General features: G+C 41.7%; 1 protein-coding gene across 1 annotated transcript; it reads left to right on the forward strand.

The window, feature by feature from the left end:
• The first annotated feature begins 1,987 nt into the window (after window positions 1-1,987).
• On the forward strand, window positions 1,988-14,271 carry socs2 (suppressor of cytokine signaling 2). Its single transcript, XM_038301500.1, has 3 exons — window positions 1,988-2,306; window positions 8,034-8,208; window positions 12,843-14,271. Exons 2-3 carry the CDS (start codon window positions 8,082-8,084, stop codon window positions 13,310-13,312), a joined length of 597 nt encoding a protein of 198 aa, XP_038157428.1. The 5' UTR covers window positions 1,988-2,306; window positions 8,034-8,081; the 3' UTR covers window positions 13,313-14,271.
• Window positions 14,272-16,125: the final 1,854 nt, after the last annotated feature.

The raw sequence follows: 16,125 nt of genomic DNA on the forward strand, positions 1-16,125 counted from the left end.
TATTATCCAAGTCATCTTGAAAACATTCTTCTTCCAAATGTTGGCTACATATTACGGGTTTTTTCTCTGGTCAGAAGTTCGATGGCAAATCCTCCCTCTTCAAGTTGGCAATCCATCGATGAACCCGTCCATGGAGGATCAGGAAACGTAAAGGGGGAATAACTTATTTTATTTCCATTTTACTCGATGTATTCCAACATCCAGCTGCCATGCACGTGGGCATTGTCAGTTTCACTATAGCTCTGGTGAATTACAATGGTGAAGACCATTGATTCAAGATTCTGTTCCCGTGGGAACAGAAGACCTCGCCTGTTCAGCCAGGCCAACAATTCCCTTTAATGACCCGCCTTTCAGAGACATAGACAGGTAAACTGCAAAAAAAAAAAAAAATCTAAACAAATGATTTTTTTTCTTGAAATAAGTGCATTTGTTCTTGAATTGAGGAAGTCATTGAAACAAGACAATTTACATTTAAAATAAGAAGAAAAGAACATTTTATTGCACTTATTTCAAGTGCATATTATCTAATTATCTTATTTTAAGAGTAAATATACTCATACCATTGGCAGATCATCTATTTTACCTACTCAAATGAAGGATAAATGCAGTTAATTTAAGAATTTTTTAATTATTTCTAGATCATTTTGCAGTGTATAGGGCATTGCTGGCTAACAAAAGAAGCCAAATGACCCCCATTCCAAAGGGGTGGACCCCTTCATCAGTTTCACTTTGCATGTTTTCTAAAGGCTTTGTTGGGCTACTGTATAAAACCTCGAACTCAACGCCATTTCTGACATTTTGAATTGGAAAAAGCTTCCTGGATGGGAAGCGAAACGTCTTCAAAACTGGAAACAAAGTTCAGTGGATTGTTTTCACTTTCTTAGAATCCAGGGAACATTTGCTGATGATCTGTTGAGATAAAGGACTGACTGATAAAGGACATCACCTCTGTCAGAAGCTCAATTGGAGAACCTGAACGTAGCTCCCAAACCACCAACCTCTGAGTGTTATGGTCGGGTCGGACCAGCAGGGGGCAGCAGAGACAAGTCAAACTGCAAAGAGACAGTTCAGGTTTGAGAAAATGGGACATGCTGCAATTTGAAGGAAGTCTGGAAACTTTCCAGCTACATTTGTTGGTAAATTCCTCCATCAGGCCATTAACTGATAAAATAAATGGAAAAAAAAACTAAACTCTAGGACCCCCCAAAAAACTGTCAGACTTCAAGGTTGAATTAATTTAGCAGCGGCTGTGCAGAAAGAGGTACTTGAAAGGAACCAATGAAAGGACTGCTGCACACACTCTGATCTCCACTATAGATCAATGAGGGAGAAGCTCATGGCACCTTTCATTATCAGAGGACCAGCAGGGGCGGTGCTAGATGGGGGGCCAGGGGTGGACAAGGGCACCCTTAGCCAATCATTGGCCACCCCTATCATATTTTCCCCTCTAATAAAGATGGTGGCAGCAGTAATACTCCCAAGTGCAATATTGAAAACATTTAAATTTTTCATATTTTAACAATTACTTGACAACAAAAATACTGTGGTTAGTTTTGCATATCAATATACTAACATTAAAGAGTTAAAATACAGAATTCATGCTGTTGACCTGCAAAAAACTGTGTTATATGGGGTAAAGACTGCAAGTCATCTAGGAGTCTTCGATGAAATCATAACTAACTATTTTAATAAAAATGTATTAAATAACCATTTTTGTAGATATAAGTAGCCTACTTGTAAATATCAATTTTATGAAGAATGATTATAATGATATTTTGTCATTATACTGAGATACTATCTCATTATAATGATTTAATTATGATTATAATTAGATAGTAACTCGAAATAATGAAATACTATCTCAGTATAATGAGATCATTTATTTATTTATTTATTTTAACAGAGTGGCGGATACGGGCTTCCATACAGAACGACGCATCTAACCAGTCCACCTTAAATCCGCGCGTATCTGCGTCACGTGACCATGTTCTTGGAAAGTTCCTGGAAACCTGCTCCGTTGTTGTTGTTTATGGAGCTCCGGACCATCGGCTGCTCCACTCGGTGCCAGGCTCACTGAGTCCTGGTTCGGCTGCAGCGGAGCTCCGTGACGGACGGTCGGTTCTGATCCAAAGATCCAGCTTCGCGGCCCGCTTCCCCTCACCCCTCCCGCCGTTTGTGATTCTAGGAAACAGCCGGAGCATAGCAGCGTCCGGACCTGCAGGAGTGGACCCGGTCCCGCGAACACGACGGCGGGTTCGTGGAGCAGGAATCGGAGCCGTTAACGTGCGGCTGGACTCCCCGGCTCGGTAGGTCCAGTTTAATCCCCACATGTCATGATCCGGAACCAGGAGCACGTCTCCTCAGGTGAGCAGAACCCGTTCCAGCTGCAGGATCTCACCTTCCATCCAGGTTCTCTCCCCAACCAGGAGCTTCCTGCAGAACTCCGCTTAGAATTCCTCTAATTTAACTTTCCCTCCTCGGCCCGAAGCTTCCAGCTGGATTCCCGAACCAACAATACATGCTGCTGTTTGGACCCGACCCACTCATTAATTCTGCTAATTAGAAAAGGGCAAAAATAAAACCCATTAGACACCAGACTGAACCAGCTTCAGATGAAGGGTTTATTATACAACAACTTGATATATATTTCTGAATTTGTTCCTATTTACAAACTGGATCATTCAGAGACACCTGCTGCACCTTTCCATTTATTCGGCTTTAAAGCTTGGCTCCTGTTTCCCTCAGAGCGGGAAATAATAGTCCTTGAATGATGTAATTCAAGTTCCTCCATTTCATAATTAACTGGATTTTAATTGATGCAAACCTGCAGGTTCTGCTTCTCTCTAACAGAACACAGGCCTGTTTCCACTGGGAGTGTTTGCTGCACTCCTCTGGGTATCTGTTCTCAGAAAATGTCCTGTCATTTTTTTAAACTTTGAGTTGCTACATGGGCGGATTTAGGAAATGTGGGGCCCTGGGCAGAGACAGGCAGGGGGCCCTCTGAATTGAGAAGACAACATATAGAACAAATCCATTATAGAGATAGAGAAATTTTAATAGAATAGACATACATTATTTGTCTGCTTTTTGTCCACAAGCGTAACTTTCTGAAGGACTGGTGTGAAAACGTCCCCACTAATAATTTCAGCTTTTTTTCCCCCTTTTTGCTCATTTTCTTTCACCAACAGGGTTCCCGCGGGTCCTTAAAAAGTCTTGAAAGGCATTGAATTCTTCAAAATAAAACTAAGGCCTTAATTGGTATTAAAATGTCTTAAATCAGTCTTTCTTAGGTCTTAATTTTTAAAACATCATAAATAGGATTATTTTTATTAGGATTTATTTTTGTGATCTAAATAAAACGTTAAAATTGACTTTTTTTTTTTTATATATATATATATAAAAAATAATAATAATTGCTCGCCATTATTGGTTTCGTCCCGATAGCGGAATCAATAAAAGCGTTGTTGCGGCCGGGACAATTAGGAGATGCTGCATTTACTTTTTGTCTGGAAAACATGAGCAAGTGTAAATGTAATGAAAATTGTCTCCAGCCAAGAGTTTTCTCCATGGCTAAAACCAGGGAACATACATGAGGCTCAGTGGATTTTGTGCAAGAAGTCATTCAAGCTCAGAGCGATGGGAATCAAGACAGTGGAGTCGCACATGCGAAGCGCGAAACACAAAGCGTCAAAATCAAGTTACCGAGAACCAGCCGGTATTTCTAAGTTTAGTTCCACCCTTGTCTCTGCAACGCCTCCACTTATCACCAAATCAAACATACGGTACTAAGAAAACCATACAAAGAAAAATAGCTGCAAAAATGACTTAGCACTGGTTATGTTGTGGCTTTAAAACTGATTTGTTTTGTTCCCTGCTAAAACAAAGTTTGTGAATTCAGTTAAATAATTGTTAAAATATATCTGTCATTTGTGTGTTTTTAGCTTTCTTCCTGTATGGGAAGCTTTTCAAAATGTGAAACATTAGTGCAGTGGTTTATGTTAAAATAAACCTTTGGGTTAAGTTGTCGCAAGCAGGTTTTTCTTGTGAATTTGGTCTAAATTTTTATTTCAAGTGGCATTAAAAAGTCTTAAAAAGTCTTGAATTTAACTTGCTGTATGCTGTAGGAACCCTGACCAAAGGAAACAGTTAGGTGCAGCTATCTGTATTCAGTGCGTTTTGAGTCCATTTTTTTCCTCTCTCCGCTGCTCCCACTTCCTGCCTCTCAGTGTAACATAATCAGATCTGTCGCTTTGAAACATTTAATTTGCGGTCACATTTCACTGCGTACGAAGTCGTTATGTGGTTGGAGGAGAGACACACAGCAGCACTCAGTGAATATTAACCAGCAGCTACTTCGACGTTTAAGAAAGAGTTAGGAGACTGTAGACAAGCCATGATCTGCTTCTCTGTTCTCCATTTTTCATTTGGATGAAATAATCGCTGCATGAATCATGACAGCAGACAAGATAGAGGATAGCAGGAGGCGGGGTTACCAATCTACTTGCTCTGGAGAGCAGAGTTCGCTGCTTTTAGATGTTGTCTCCAAAGTCTGCAGTAGCAGAAAAAAGTCGCTAGATTTGACGCTTTGTTGAAATAAAATTGCTAGAGGAGTCTGAAAAGTTGCTAAATATAGCAACAAAAGCGCTTATGTGGCAATACTGCTCTTTGCAATGTTAATAATTAACATTAATACATCATTAATGTGCACAAATAAGTAATAGCTGTATTAACCATACATGTAAAATGAGTCTTATTGGGCCCCCAGGAAGTTGGGGCCCTAGGCAGCCACCTAGTTTTCCGGTAAATCCGCCCCTGAGTTGCTCAGACTACTCAGAGTCTGTTTTTTTTAAACCCATTTTTGCCAAATGTTGTAAATCGGAGAACAAAATTCTGTTTCTGCAGTTTCCTTTTCAGAGTCAACTATTTGATTTGAAGTATTAGAGGAAAGACGCAGGGCAGGAAGGGGTCCAAACAGCTGTTGGATTCGAATCTTGAGGCTCTAAAGGAGCAGCAGCTGCAGCAGAATCTCCCTCAGGCTCAGCAGGAACATCAACATTTACTCAGAAATCTCTTTAAAATGCAGTGAATTGAACTTTAACTGCACAGTCGGATTATTTAAAATGAGGGCAAATTAAATCAGACAGCAGAATTAATGTAATCTAGACTGAGGTTTCCTCTGAGGGGCTTTCGTCCCGACCTTTCCAGTCTCCAAACTGGAACAGGAATCATCCAGCTGCTGGACTTCCTGGTTTCCTTTGTTCTTTCCAGTTCATTTAGATCATCTCCTGTTTCCACAAAGCAGACTACAAAATCTTGGTATATGCAGAGATTTTCCTCCCTTTTTGACTCTAAAACAGACTTCATTCAGCCTGTCTTTGATCACAGGATCGGAGGGATCCATTCTGTCTGGGATTAAAAACCGGGATTTGTTGCAGCTCCACAGCTTTCTTTGGTACCTGGTAGTAAACGAGGAACAAAGAGACGCAGGAAAGGGTCCAAACAGCTGCCGGGTTCGGATCTTTGGGGAACCGGAGGATGGTCAGCAGGATCTCTCCTTACACCCACAGAAGGAACATTAACATGTACTCAGAAATCTGCTTAAAATGCAGTTTAGAGTCTTAAACATGTATATTCCTGAGACCCGGTACTTCCTGTTGGTTTTTTCACAATTGCTACTTTAATCCTGAAAGTAAAAGTTTCCTTACAGTCGAACATCATCGGTGCAAACTGACTGTGTTAAAGGAAAAGTCTGTTCATATTCAGAATACAAACTTCTGAAAGTACTTTAATTATGAAATTATTACATACTGTTCAATAAATGATGTGTTTTTAATTAAGAGTAATTTTCATGTGAATGTGCTTTACTGGAGGCAAAGAACACTACTGCCACCTACTGGTTTGTGACGTCACGGTGCGGTATCGGCTGTTGATCAAGTCCCAGTGCTGTATCTGGTGTAGAGACTGAAATTTTTTCGGGAATCCCACGGGATTCCTGTGGGATGGGAGCCAGTATTAGTAACGATCACATGATTGGGACGGTACAGGATTAAACATTAACGGGAGCAGACGGGAGCAGGAGCAAACCAATAGTAACTAAAAAAAAACTAGGATTGATGCCAAAAAATAAAATAAAATAGAAAGAAAAAAATCCAGTACTGGCGCCGCCATTTTGTAGTTTTTTTCATTGAAGCCTACACTATAATGCAAGTCAAAAAAACTACACGACCCAAAAACCAACAGTGCTTCCGCTCTGAGTTTCAACCGCGCTCAAAAACAACAATGGAGGGACCAACAGTTAGTGGCGAACTCGACTTCGAAAAGTTTGATTGTTTTGATTGTTTATTCACCTAAGATAAGCATGGTCTGTTTCCTTGTTTGTTACTTTTATTATATATTTATAATTATTATTCCTTTTACTTTAGCTGACCTTTACTACAGTTAGAAACAGGAACTTAACTGACCCTTCATAGAAATTCAGATTCAATGTATTGGCAGAATATGGCCGCTCCCAGACTCAGTGATCGCAACGAAAATTATTATTTTTACTTGTTTACTTAAATTCATTAAATCACCGCAAATGTATTGGTTTTAGGTATAATTACTGATCCATCGATTAGTCCTTGCAGACCGGACTTTTCCTTTAAAGTTCTGCACTACTAATTTCTTTAAGGGGTTCATGTTACAAGTACAGAACTTGCCATCATTTTTCTCAGTAAATATATTTCTAGAGGTGCTATTAACAGGACGTTTTCACCAGATGTCCGTGCAATCCCTGCAATCCACGCATACAAAGACATCTGAGATCATAGAAGTCATCAAATTTATAGGTAATAAAGTGAAATGATACAGGGAACAAGTATTGAACACAGTTACTGAGATTTATAGATTTTCTCCTGTATGGAGAAATGACTCGCTTGCATTGCTCAGGTGTGATTTTGGCCCATTCTTTCACACAAACCGCCTTCAAATCTTGAAGTTTTTATGGGCTTCTTCCATGAACTCTGATCTTTATTAGACTTTCTCTAGAACCAAGTGTTAGTTCTGGTTCTGCTATGTGAGGAAACCTAATATTTTCATCTGCTTCTAGCAGCTTAAACACATAAAAAGCAGGAAGAATCGCTGGTCGATCAGCTTTCTTTAACTATTTGATGGTGTTTGTTGGAACTTTCAGGAATCAGTTTGGACATCTGCAGATGTCACCCACTCAGGTGCACTGGGTTCCACTGCTGGAATGTTTGGCACTAGTCTATTCTAATGATAAACGACCCGATAGAACAAAGCTAAGTTGATCACACCAAACTGACCCCATGACATGAATCTATTCTGACCTGATGTTCGGTCATTCCACTGAACTAAACTTTAGTGTGAATTTCAAAGCTGGATATATGACAATAAAAGTAGAACTTAAGGGTTTGGTTTTGTGAACACAGCCAGGGTTCAATACTGACCCTCACCAGCACCCTTACAGCATTGATAATGTAAATCTGAGTGAAATGTCCTACGTTTGGTCTCATGTTTCCTCTAAGTCCTTCTCATCTCTGAATCTTCACTGCAGCTGAATCGTCGTCAAATGGATCCTTTCAAGATAAAAGAGGAGGTTAAAGGTCACAGAAAGGTCAGTTCAGAGCTAGAGACATAAACCAGACTGAGTTCAACTTCAGGGAAAGCCGACAGCTTTTTATTAAATAACTGAAACAAATGTTTCACCCCTTGATCTATCCTCCTCTTTTATTGATGCTCAGATTCAAATGCAGCTTCTTTTCATTGCAGGAGATAGAATAAAAATTAAAAAAAGCATCAGGAAACTGTTCTCCAGTTAGTGGCTCACATAAAACAATGAAAACTGAAGAAGTAATAAAGCAGGACAAGATAGAAATATGATAAATGGATCAAATGTTCAGATGTTCCAGCTGCAGACCAGGAAAATCCCCTCAGAGAATTTCAGCATCTTTACCAAATCTCCTCCGTATATTTGTGCTGTTGTTATCCCTCTCTGGCCCAATCCAGCCTCTCAGATCCATTCGTCTCTGCAGGTATCACAGCAGTGTCCGTGCATGTAGACTAAAGGTGGGATTTGTTCGATGACCTGCCAGTCCTCAGAATCACCCGAAGCCATTGAGGACGACAGAGGAGCCGACGACGGCGCCAGAACCGAGGAGTCAGACGAGAGCCGCGTCGCCTCGGCCATGAAGGAGCTAAGGAAAACAGGTGGGAGGAAGAGCTTCCTGCTGAGCGGACATAATTTCGTTAGTTGCAAGGATTTTACAGTTTGAAGAAATAGAAAATTACACCATATGCCAACCGTCACAAGGAAGGCCTATATATACAGCATGCATCATTTAGGTACCGGTAGTTAACATTTTATTACTTCTTGAGCTCCTTGAGTTATTTACTGTCACAGCTAGGTGCTTCGGTTGGAGAGTAAGCGTTGGTATGATTTTAAAGGTACTGGCCCTCGCACGCTGAAATTAGGACCAGCCTACCTGGCAAATGGCCACTATCACAGCATAGCAGTCTGAGCCTGAATTCATCCATCCATCCATTTTCCATCATGCTTATCCCAAGTGGATAAGCTGGGGCCTATCTCCAGCTGTCTATGGGCGAGAGGTGGGGTTCAACCTGGACACGTTTCCAGTCCACCGCAGGGCAACACCAACAAACAGGATAAAAAACCATTCACGCACACACTCACACCTAAGGAGGATTTAGAGAAGCCAATTAACCTAACAGTCATGTTTTTGGACTGAGAGGAAGCCGGAGTATCTGGAGAGAACCCACACATGCACAGGGAGAACATGCAAACTCAATGCAGAAAGGCTGGGAATCGACCCGCAAACCGTCTTGCTGCCACTGAGCAGTGTATTTATAAAGCGCCACTTCATAACACATGTTATCTCAAGGTACTTTACAGAGACAATTTAGCTAAATCCTAGTCATAGTCAGGTGTGTTCAAAGTTTTCTAGCTAAACCTGTATTTATAAAACTGGAGCTCCCCTGAGTAACTCCCTTATAAGCACATTTAAACTTGATTAGAGCTAAATACAGAGCAAAAATCAGACTGACTTAATTAGTTTTGCTTTGTTTTCATCCAGACACCTGAGCTGCTTTCATGTGTTCAGATATCTCAGTGTGAAAAACAGCTGATTCCAGACTGTTCTCTACATCCAGGCTGTTCCTCTGCTTGGTTTGGATGTGTGTCAAAGGCTCGCATGTGCAACTTTTAACCAGAGTCAATGGGCAAACACTGGAAAATGGAAATGTAGATAAGTCTTTTTTTTTTCTTAAATTAAGTGCACTTGTTCTTGGATTGAGGAGGCAAAAGAGACATTTTGCCAATGGAACAAGAAAATTTGCATTTAAAATAAGAAATCCCAATTACATTGTCTTATTTAGCCCCTTGAACCCTACGGACCCACCGGCGGGTCCAGCTGCTACATGACCTCGTAGTTTTACCAAACCCCCAGTATTGATGTAAAAAACATATTTGGCACAGTTTGGTGACATTTATGGATAAATGTGCCAAAATGGCCTCTCCGCCTAAGAAATTTCTCACTAATACCATTCTAAAATAAATATGATTCATCTGATTGAGTCCAAATTTGGTATATTTTTACACAACATTTAGATTTGAAAGTCTGTACTACTTTTTTGTGCTATAAATAATATTTTGGTAGTGTTTTGCAATGTGTATTTCAAAGAATATTTTGGCGAGGTTCAAAAAATGCAGAATATTTTGTATTTTGTCCCTCATATTTCAGGCAGGGTCAAAGCTACAATGGTGCTGACACCAGAAAACCATTCTATGACATCTTACCTTTACAGACGTACCAAAAGTTTCTTCTTAAATCTAATAGCTTTGAGGCTATAAGTTATTTACTTTTGTGTGTTTTTGTCAGGCAGAAATTTATTTATACCCCCTTAGGGTGTAAGAGGTTAGAGTGCATATTATCTAATTAACTTATTTTAAGAATAAAAAAACGAATTCCATTGGCAAATCATCTCATTTACCGACTCAAGGGTAAATACACTTAATTGAAGACATTTTTTTTTTTATTTCTAGATCATTTTTCCAATAAAAATGTTTGCGCCCTAGGTTGGAAATGCGTCACCAATCCGACGAAAAATGAAATGACGCTTTACTAGTCATTAAAGATTAAACATTTACTTTGCACATCTAAAAAAATATATATTAATATATTTCAAAATACTTTTAATTTAAAATTAAACTTATATTATAAAAAAATATATATATGCTTTATTTTTATGTCTTAATCAGGGTCATTGGGTGGGTGGGGCAGCGCCCTAGCGCCCTCTAGTGGCCAGCCGCCACTGCTCAAAACTGAAACTGAACTCAAACATATAAGAAAAACTAACTTTTTGGTTGTTTAATTTTTTCAATTTGGTCCTTAGAAAGCAAAATAGATCCCAGCCCTATTTCATTTTACTGCCTAAAGCCGGGCTTACAATGTGCGACTTATTTATGTATTTATTTTGCCCTTTTCGGGCCGACTTTCCAGTCGTGGGGGAATTTTCAATTCAGGCCAACTTTCAGCCTGATGGTGCGTTGTGTAGTGTACAGGGGGTAACGAGATCAGCCTCTCACGACCACCTACTGATCAGGAATCATGAGGTCAGGAGAAAATCAAACATGTTTGATTTTCAGTCGACCATCTTGGACAAATCGTTCAGTGCGCAAACAAGGATTCTTCTTCTTCTTCTCAGGCAAAAACACAGCAGCATGGTGGGGGAGAGAGATAAATTGAGTTCTTTCTGTATAATTGACAGACTGTAGTAGCCACGTTTGCTCAGCCATGTCTTTGTCCAAATACGTCATCGCCTTTTCTTTTTAGGGATTTCAGCACAAAACTGCACAAATTGCCAAGGCAGCGCGTTTCACTCTAGTGAGCTTCATATTCCTCTTCTACTCATTTGGCTTCATGATAGACAAGTCCGAGTAGCGCCACCCCACTGCGGAGCCGAGTCCCACGTGGTTTTTAGACATACAGTGTGAGCAGTTGGATCGCATCAAAGCGTTGGGTCGCACATACATCGTGAACGTCGTACAGTGTGAGCTGTAGCTGCGTGCGACGATTGAAAAACATCGCACAGCATGTGCCCCACTTAATAAATAAAATATTTTCATCTACCCTTTGCAATGCACTCACGGACCACTAGGGGTACAAGTATCCCTGGTTGGGAATCACTGCTCTATTCACAACCAGGAAATAGAGTCCATCAGCCCAAGAGCTGAACCTTGCTCCAAACCGGGTCAGCAGCAGAACTATGAACCCAACCAAAGCAGCAGATCTACAGTAGAACGGCTTCAAGTGGTGTAGTCAAAGTCTAGAACTCGACCTGATAAAATACAGTAGGGATAGTTTCAGAGAGCAGCTAAAGGTTTCATTGATTACAGCCGCGTTTCTCAAAGTGTGTGGCGCGACCCACTGGTGGGGAATTGAGACGTGACAGGTGGGGCGCGCCAAGTTCCGGTGTGTGTGTGTGTGTGACTATAAATGTAGAACGTGTGAGAGCAAACTGTCCTTATAGCTGTATGTTGCCGCTTTTTAGACCAATCAAACCCACAAAGTAATCATTACTAGCCTACATGCAGTCTAATTAAAAGAACATTAGATATGAGAAAAATTTCACCTGGAACTGAAGTGCCAAAATAATGATTGACGTGACGTCGGCATATTATTTGTAACGGAATAAACTTTCGCGCCCCAGTGTTGCCAACTCAGCGACTTTGTCGCTATATTTCAGACCCCTTCAGCGACTCTTTATCAAAAAAGCGACTAGCGACAAATTAGCGACTTTTGGAGACTCTTACGTGAAAGCACGTATCGTTCCTTTTCTTGTCCTCCAGCGGCAGGTGCTGCCGTGGGGCGCCTCCGTCCCAACCCCGTTCTCCCCCACTATCGCAGGAGTCCCTCTCAGCGCTGCAGAGACACAGCATGTTTACCCTCAGCGTCCAGACTGCAAATAAAGCGCACATGCGCCGGGATTGGCGGCGCAGGTTGATCATAATTAACTGAATTTGAAATATTTTATCTTAAATAAATAGGACCAGTTTATTGAAATGACGTCTGACTCCACCCTGAGGCTCAGGTTTAATGCTCAGACTCATAGTGAATTCTGGTTTGGAGTGGAGAGGGAGTATCCACTCATCGGGCAGAGAGCTGTGTGCATTCTTCTTCCCTTTGCCACATCATATCTCTGTGAGATGGGCTTTTCAACTGTTGCTTCACTGAAAACAAAATACAGATCTCAGCTGAACATTGAGCATGACTTGAGAGTGGCAGTATCAAGCCTGCAACCCCGTTTTGAGAAACTGTGCAATGCAAAACAGGCTCATTGCAGCCACTAATGCAGGGATAAATAGACCTGTATTGCCAGATGGATTTCACTTCTTTTCTTTTATTAACAGATTGCAGAGTGGCACTTTAATTTTTTCTATCTTTGAGCTTGATACAAATTTTGACACAGCTGCATTTTTATTTTCTTTATTTTTGAGCTTGCTGTTATTTGATGTAGATAGTTTGTATTTAGATACTACTTGTTACTTCAATAAAATTGGAACATTTTAAGATTGTTGCACATTTCATTAGCATTGTGTTGGGGCGATGGGGACAGGCGGGGCTTGAAAATTCCCCCTTGTCCAAAGTGGGGAATGACAGAAAAAGTTTGAGAACCACTGGATTACAGGAACCTGCAGATAGCTTTGGTCCAGCTGAACCAAGGTCAACCAATCAATGGCTCCTTAGTGACAGCCGTGTTTTCCATGGGTTAGATGTTCTGCAGGTGCTGCAGGTTCTGATTTCTTCCCGTCTCTCTGCCTTCAGGCTGGTACTGGGGCAGCCTCACGGCCAACGAGGCCAGAGAGATCCTGCAGGACTCCTCGGAGGGAACCTTCCTGCTCCGGGACAGCTCCCAGAGGGATTACCTGTTCACCATCTCCGCCATGACGTCCGCGGGTCCCACCAACCTGCGGATCGAATTCAGACACGGAAAGTTCAAGCTGGACTCGGTGGTTCTGGTGAAGCCCAAGCTGAAGCAGTTCGACAACGTCGTCCACCTGGTGGAGCACTACATCCAGCTGTCCAGATCCAGCAGCAAGGTGGCCCCGGCGGCGGCGGCAGCGGGTCCTAACGGCACCGTGCAGCTGCTCCTCACCAAACCCGTCTACACCACGGCGCCGTCGCTGCAGCATCTCTGTCGCCTCGTCATCAACAGAACCGCTCGTCAGGTCCAGGACCTGCCCATTCCCAACCGCCTGAAGGACTACCTGACGGACTACGCCTACAATGTGTAGGTCTCTGAACACTTTGGCGGCACATCGGGAAGATCCGCCGGTTTTTTCGAAAGGGAGGGGATTTCCTCTCTCGTTGCCACGGTAACGTTCCTCTGATTGGAAATTCCTGAGCAAGGTTTGGTCCAGATTGACTCAAAGGTTCTAATCAGGAGAACTGATGGATGGATCAGTTGCCGGAGCTTTAACTGAAACCCAACGGGTCAAAGGTTGGACCAGCGGATCCAGCTTAGCCTGGAGCTCTGCAGAAATATTTATTTATGTGCTTTAAAATGTTCCTCTGATTCAAGATTGTCTAATCTTCTACCAGTGAGCTTTTTGGACTCATTGTCCTTGTTCTGAACAAATCAGGCTCAGGTAAAATAAAGACGATCTGGTAGAAAAAGTCGGTGGGGGTCACTATCCTCGACCTGCTGGCTGTCTGCTGTAGAATCATCAGGAGTTCTGGTCACCATCTCCGCTTCAGATCCAACTCCAGCCTGACCCAACCAAAACTGGGCCTCAGCAGAACCAAACATCCCATTGATTTCTGTCCAGGACTTTATTGTAGAGGTCATGTAAATAAGCGTCTGAAAGCTGATTGGCCGCCAATTCCTGATCCTGCGTCCTTCAGTACGGGTCTGGATCGAACCTGAACATCCAACCTGAAGTTTTTCGTCCTTCTGATTTCAAATAGTTTAAGCTTTAAGTACAGAATGAGGATAAAAGATGAACAACATAATAAAAGTAAAGGATGTAGAGATGTTGAAGTTCTGAAAATGATTTGGATCATTTTTATTCAACGCTTCGATTAAAAGACCGATCAGCTGTTTTCCTTTTGGTTTTCCTCTACATGTCCTTATTCGGGTCTGAATCGTTGCTTCTTTTAGAATTTCTCCGTAAAATTCTTATTTTGGACTTTTACCATTCAGATCTGTAAAAAAAAAAACATGATTAAAGTTCAGGTGATTTCTTCAAAAAAAGCGCTTCTCTTCTGGTTCTGTTCTGTTCATTTATTTTAAAAACCAAAGCAGAGTTTTATTTTGGAGGAAAACTTAAGTTTCTGAGTATTTAACAAATGATGATCTTGCCTGGTTGATTTTTACCTTGATGATCCCAGGAACTGTATACTGCTGTTTTGAAGGGAACCGACCCGCGGAATGTTGGAGGTAAAACCTTCAGCCAAAATCAACACCTTCCAGGTCCCCCGTAAACATCAACGATGAGTGTTTAAAGTCCAGGGGTTTTGTTTTTCAAACCTTCTTGTTTTTGTTTTCAAACCATTTTGGATCATGAATGAAGCTTTCTGATTGGCCGACTGATGACCATGACTCTTTGTCATTGACGTAAACAGAATTCATCTGATGAGTCGATGCCAACAGACGTCAGAGTAGTGGATTGAATGATGAGGTCAGTTTGACCTCTTCGGGCATCTGTAGACTTTGAACCTGTAGTACTCTAAAGCAAAACATCCACCATGGAGGCTGTTTGTTTCTGTTGGGTTTGTGCAGACAGAGGACCTTGTATGAAATCTATATCCCATTAGCTTCATCTTAAACTTAAATCCATGTTATTGTCAGAAATGTTCAATTCAGTTTAGTTATATACACGTCATCTCAAGTTCCTCAAATCATCCAGTCAAATTGATTCAAAGTTTTCTATGCAAGGAAAACCAGTTGATTGCATCGACTCATTGACTCGAAGGCAATCCCTCACACTAAGCATGCTTGTAGCGATAGTGGAGAGGAAAAACTCCCTTTGAACAGGAAGAAACCTCCAGCAGAACCAGGCTCAGTGTGAGCGGCCATCTGCTGAGGCCGACTGGGGTTCAAGGAGACAGAAGCAGAGATACAAAAGGCAAGTGTAAAAGGCATCCAGGAAACACGAGCTCCGAGCCAGCTCCAATGCCAGAGGATAAAGAGAGCACATCCAATTAGTCGCAGTCAGAGAAACAGGAATACACTAAAAAACAGGCAGAGCTCCAACATCTATAAACAAAGGTGTTGATGGCAGCAGCACAGCTGATATTTCTCTCCAGGATGGAGTCACAGCCAAACAGGAACAGACCAGATGAAGCTACTATGAGAAAAAGCAGAGAGAGCAGAACGTTGGAGATTGAACTAACAGATTCTGCAGAGTGGGAGAATAGAGATAGAATGAAGCAGAATGATGGAAAAAGGGGTCTCTATGTCCTCCAGCAGGCTAAGCCTATAGCAGCATAACTATAGAGATAGCTCAGGATAACCTGAGCCACTCTAACTATAAGCTTTATCAAAAAGGAAAGTTTTAAGCCTAGCCTTAAAAGTAGACAGGGTGTCTGCCTCACGGACTAAAACTGGTAGTTGGTTCCACAGGAGAGGAGCCTGATATCGAAAAGATCTGCTTTCCATTCTACTTTAAGAAATTCTAGAAACCACTAGTAAACCTGTAGATTGAGAGCGAAGTGCTCTGTTAGGAACAATCAGATCTCTGATATAAGAAATGTTAAACATCTTTGCAGACCCGAAAATGTTTAAAAGACAAAAACAAAAAGTGCGTGATTTATCAGAGGAGCCTTTTTTAAGATCCTCGGTTAGGCTGGCTGCATAGAGCCTGAGTGGACCCTGTTTTCTGCCTCTATTGTCACTGTGGAAGTAAGACCTGCAGTGGCGGTAACCCCAAAACCTGGTGGTGGCGACTGCTAGTAAGGGATGCAGTCAAGCTGAGGGAGTCCTATCAAGTGTGTTCCGCTGCAGGACCTTCAGAGAGCCAAGCTGTGTTTCACTAACACCGATTACAGTCGGAGCGGCGAGCTGCTGACCTATACTGAGGACATTGTTTAACGGTGGAGGAAATAT

Source organism: Cyprinodon tularosa, unplaced genomic scaffold, assembly GCF_016077235.1.
Source record: "Cyprinodon tularosa strain WSP-4 unplaced genomic scaffold, ASM1607723v1 ctg469, whole genome shotgun sequence".
Classification (NCBI taxonomy): Eukaryota; Metazoa; Chordata; class Actinopteri; order Cyprinodontiformes; family Cyprinodontidae; genus Cyprinodon; species Cyprinodon tularosa.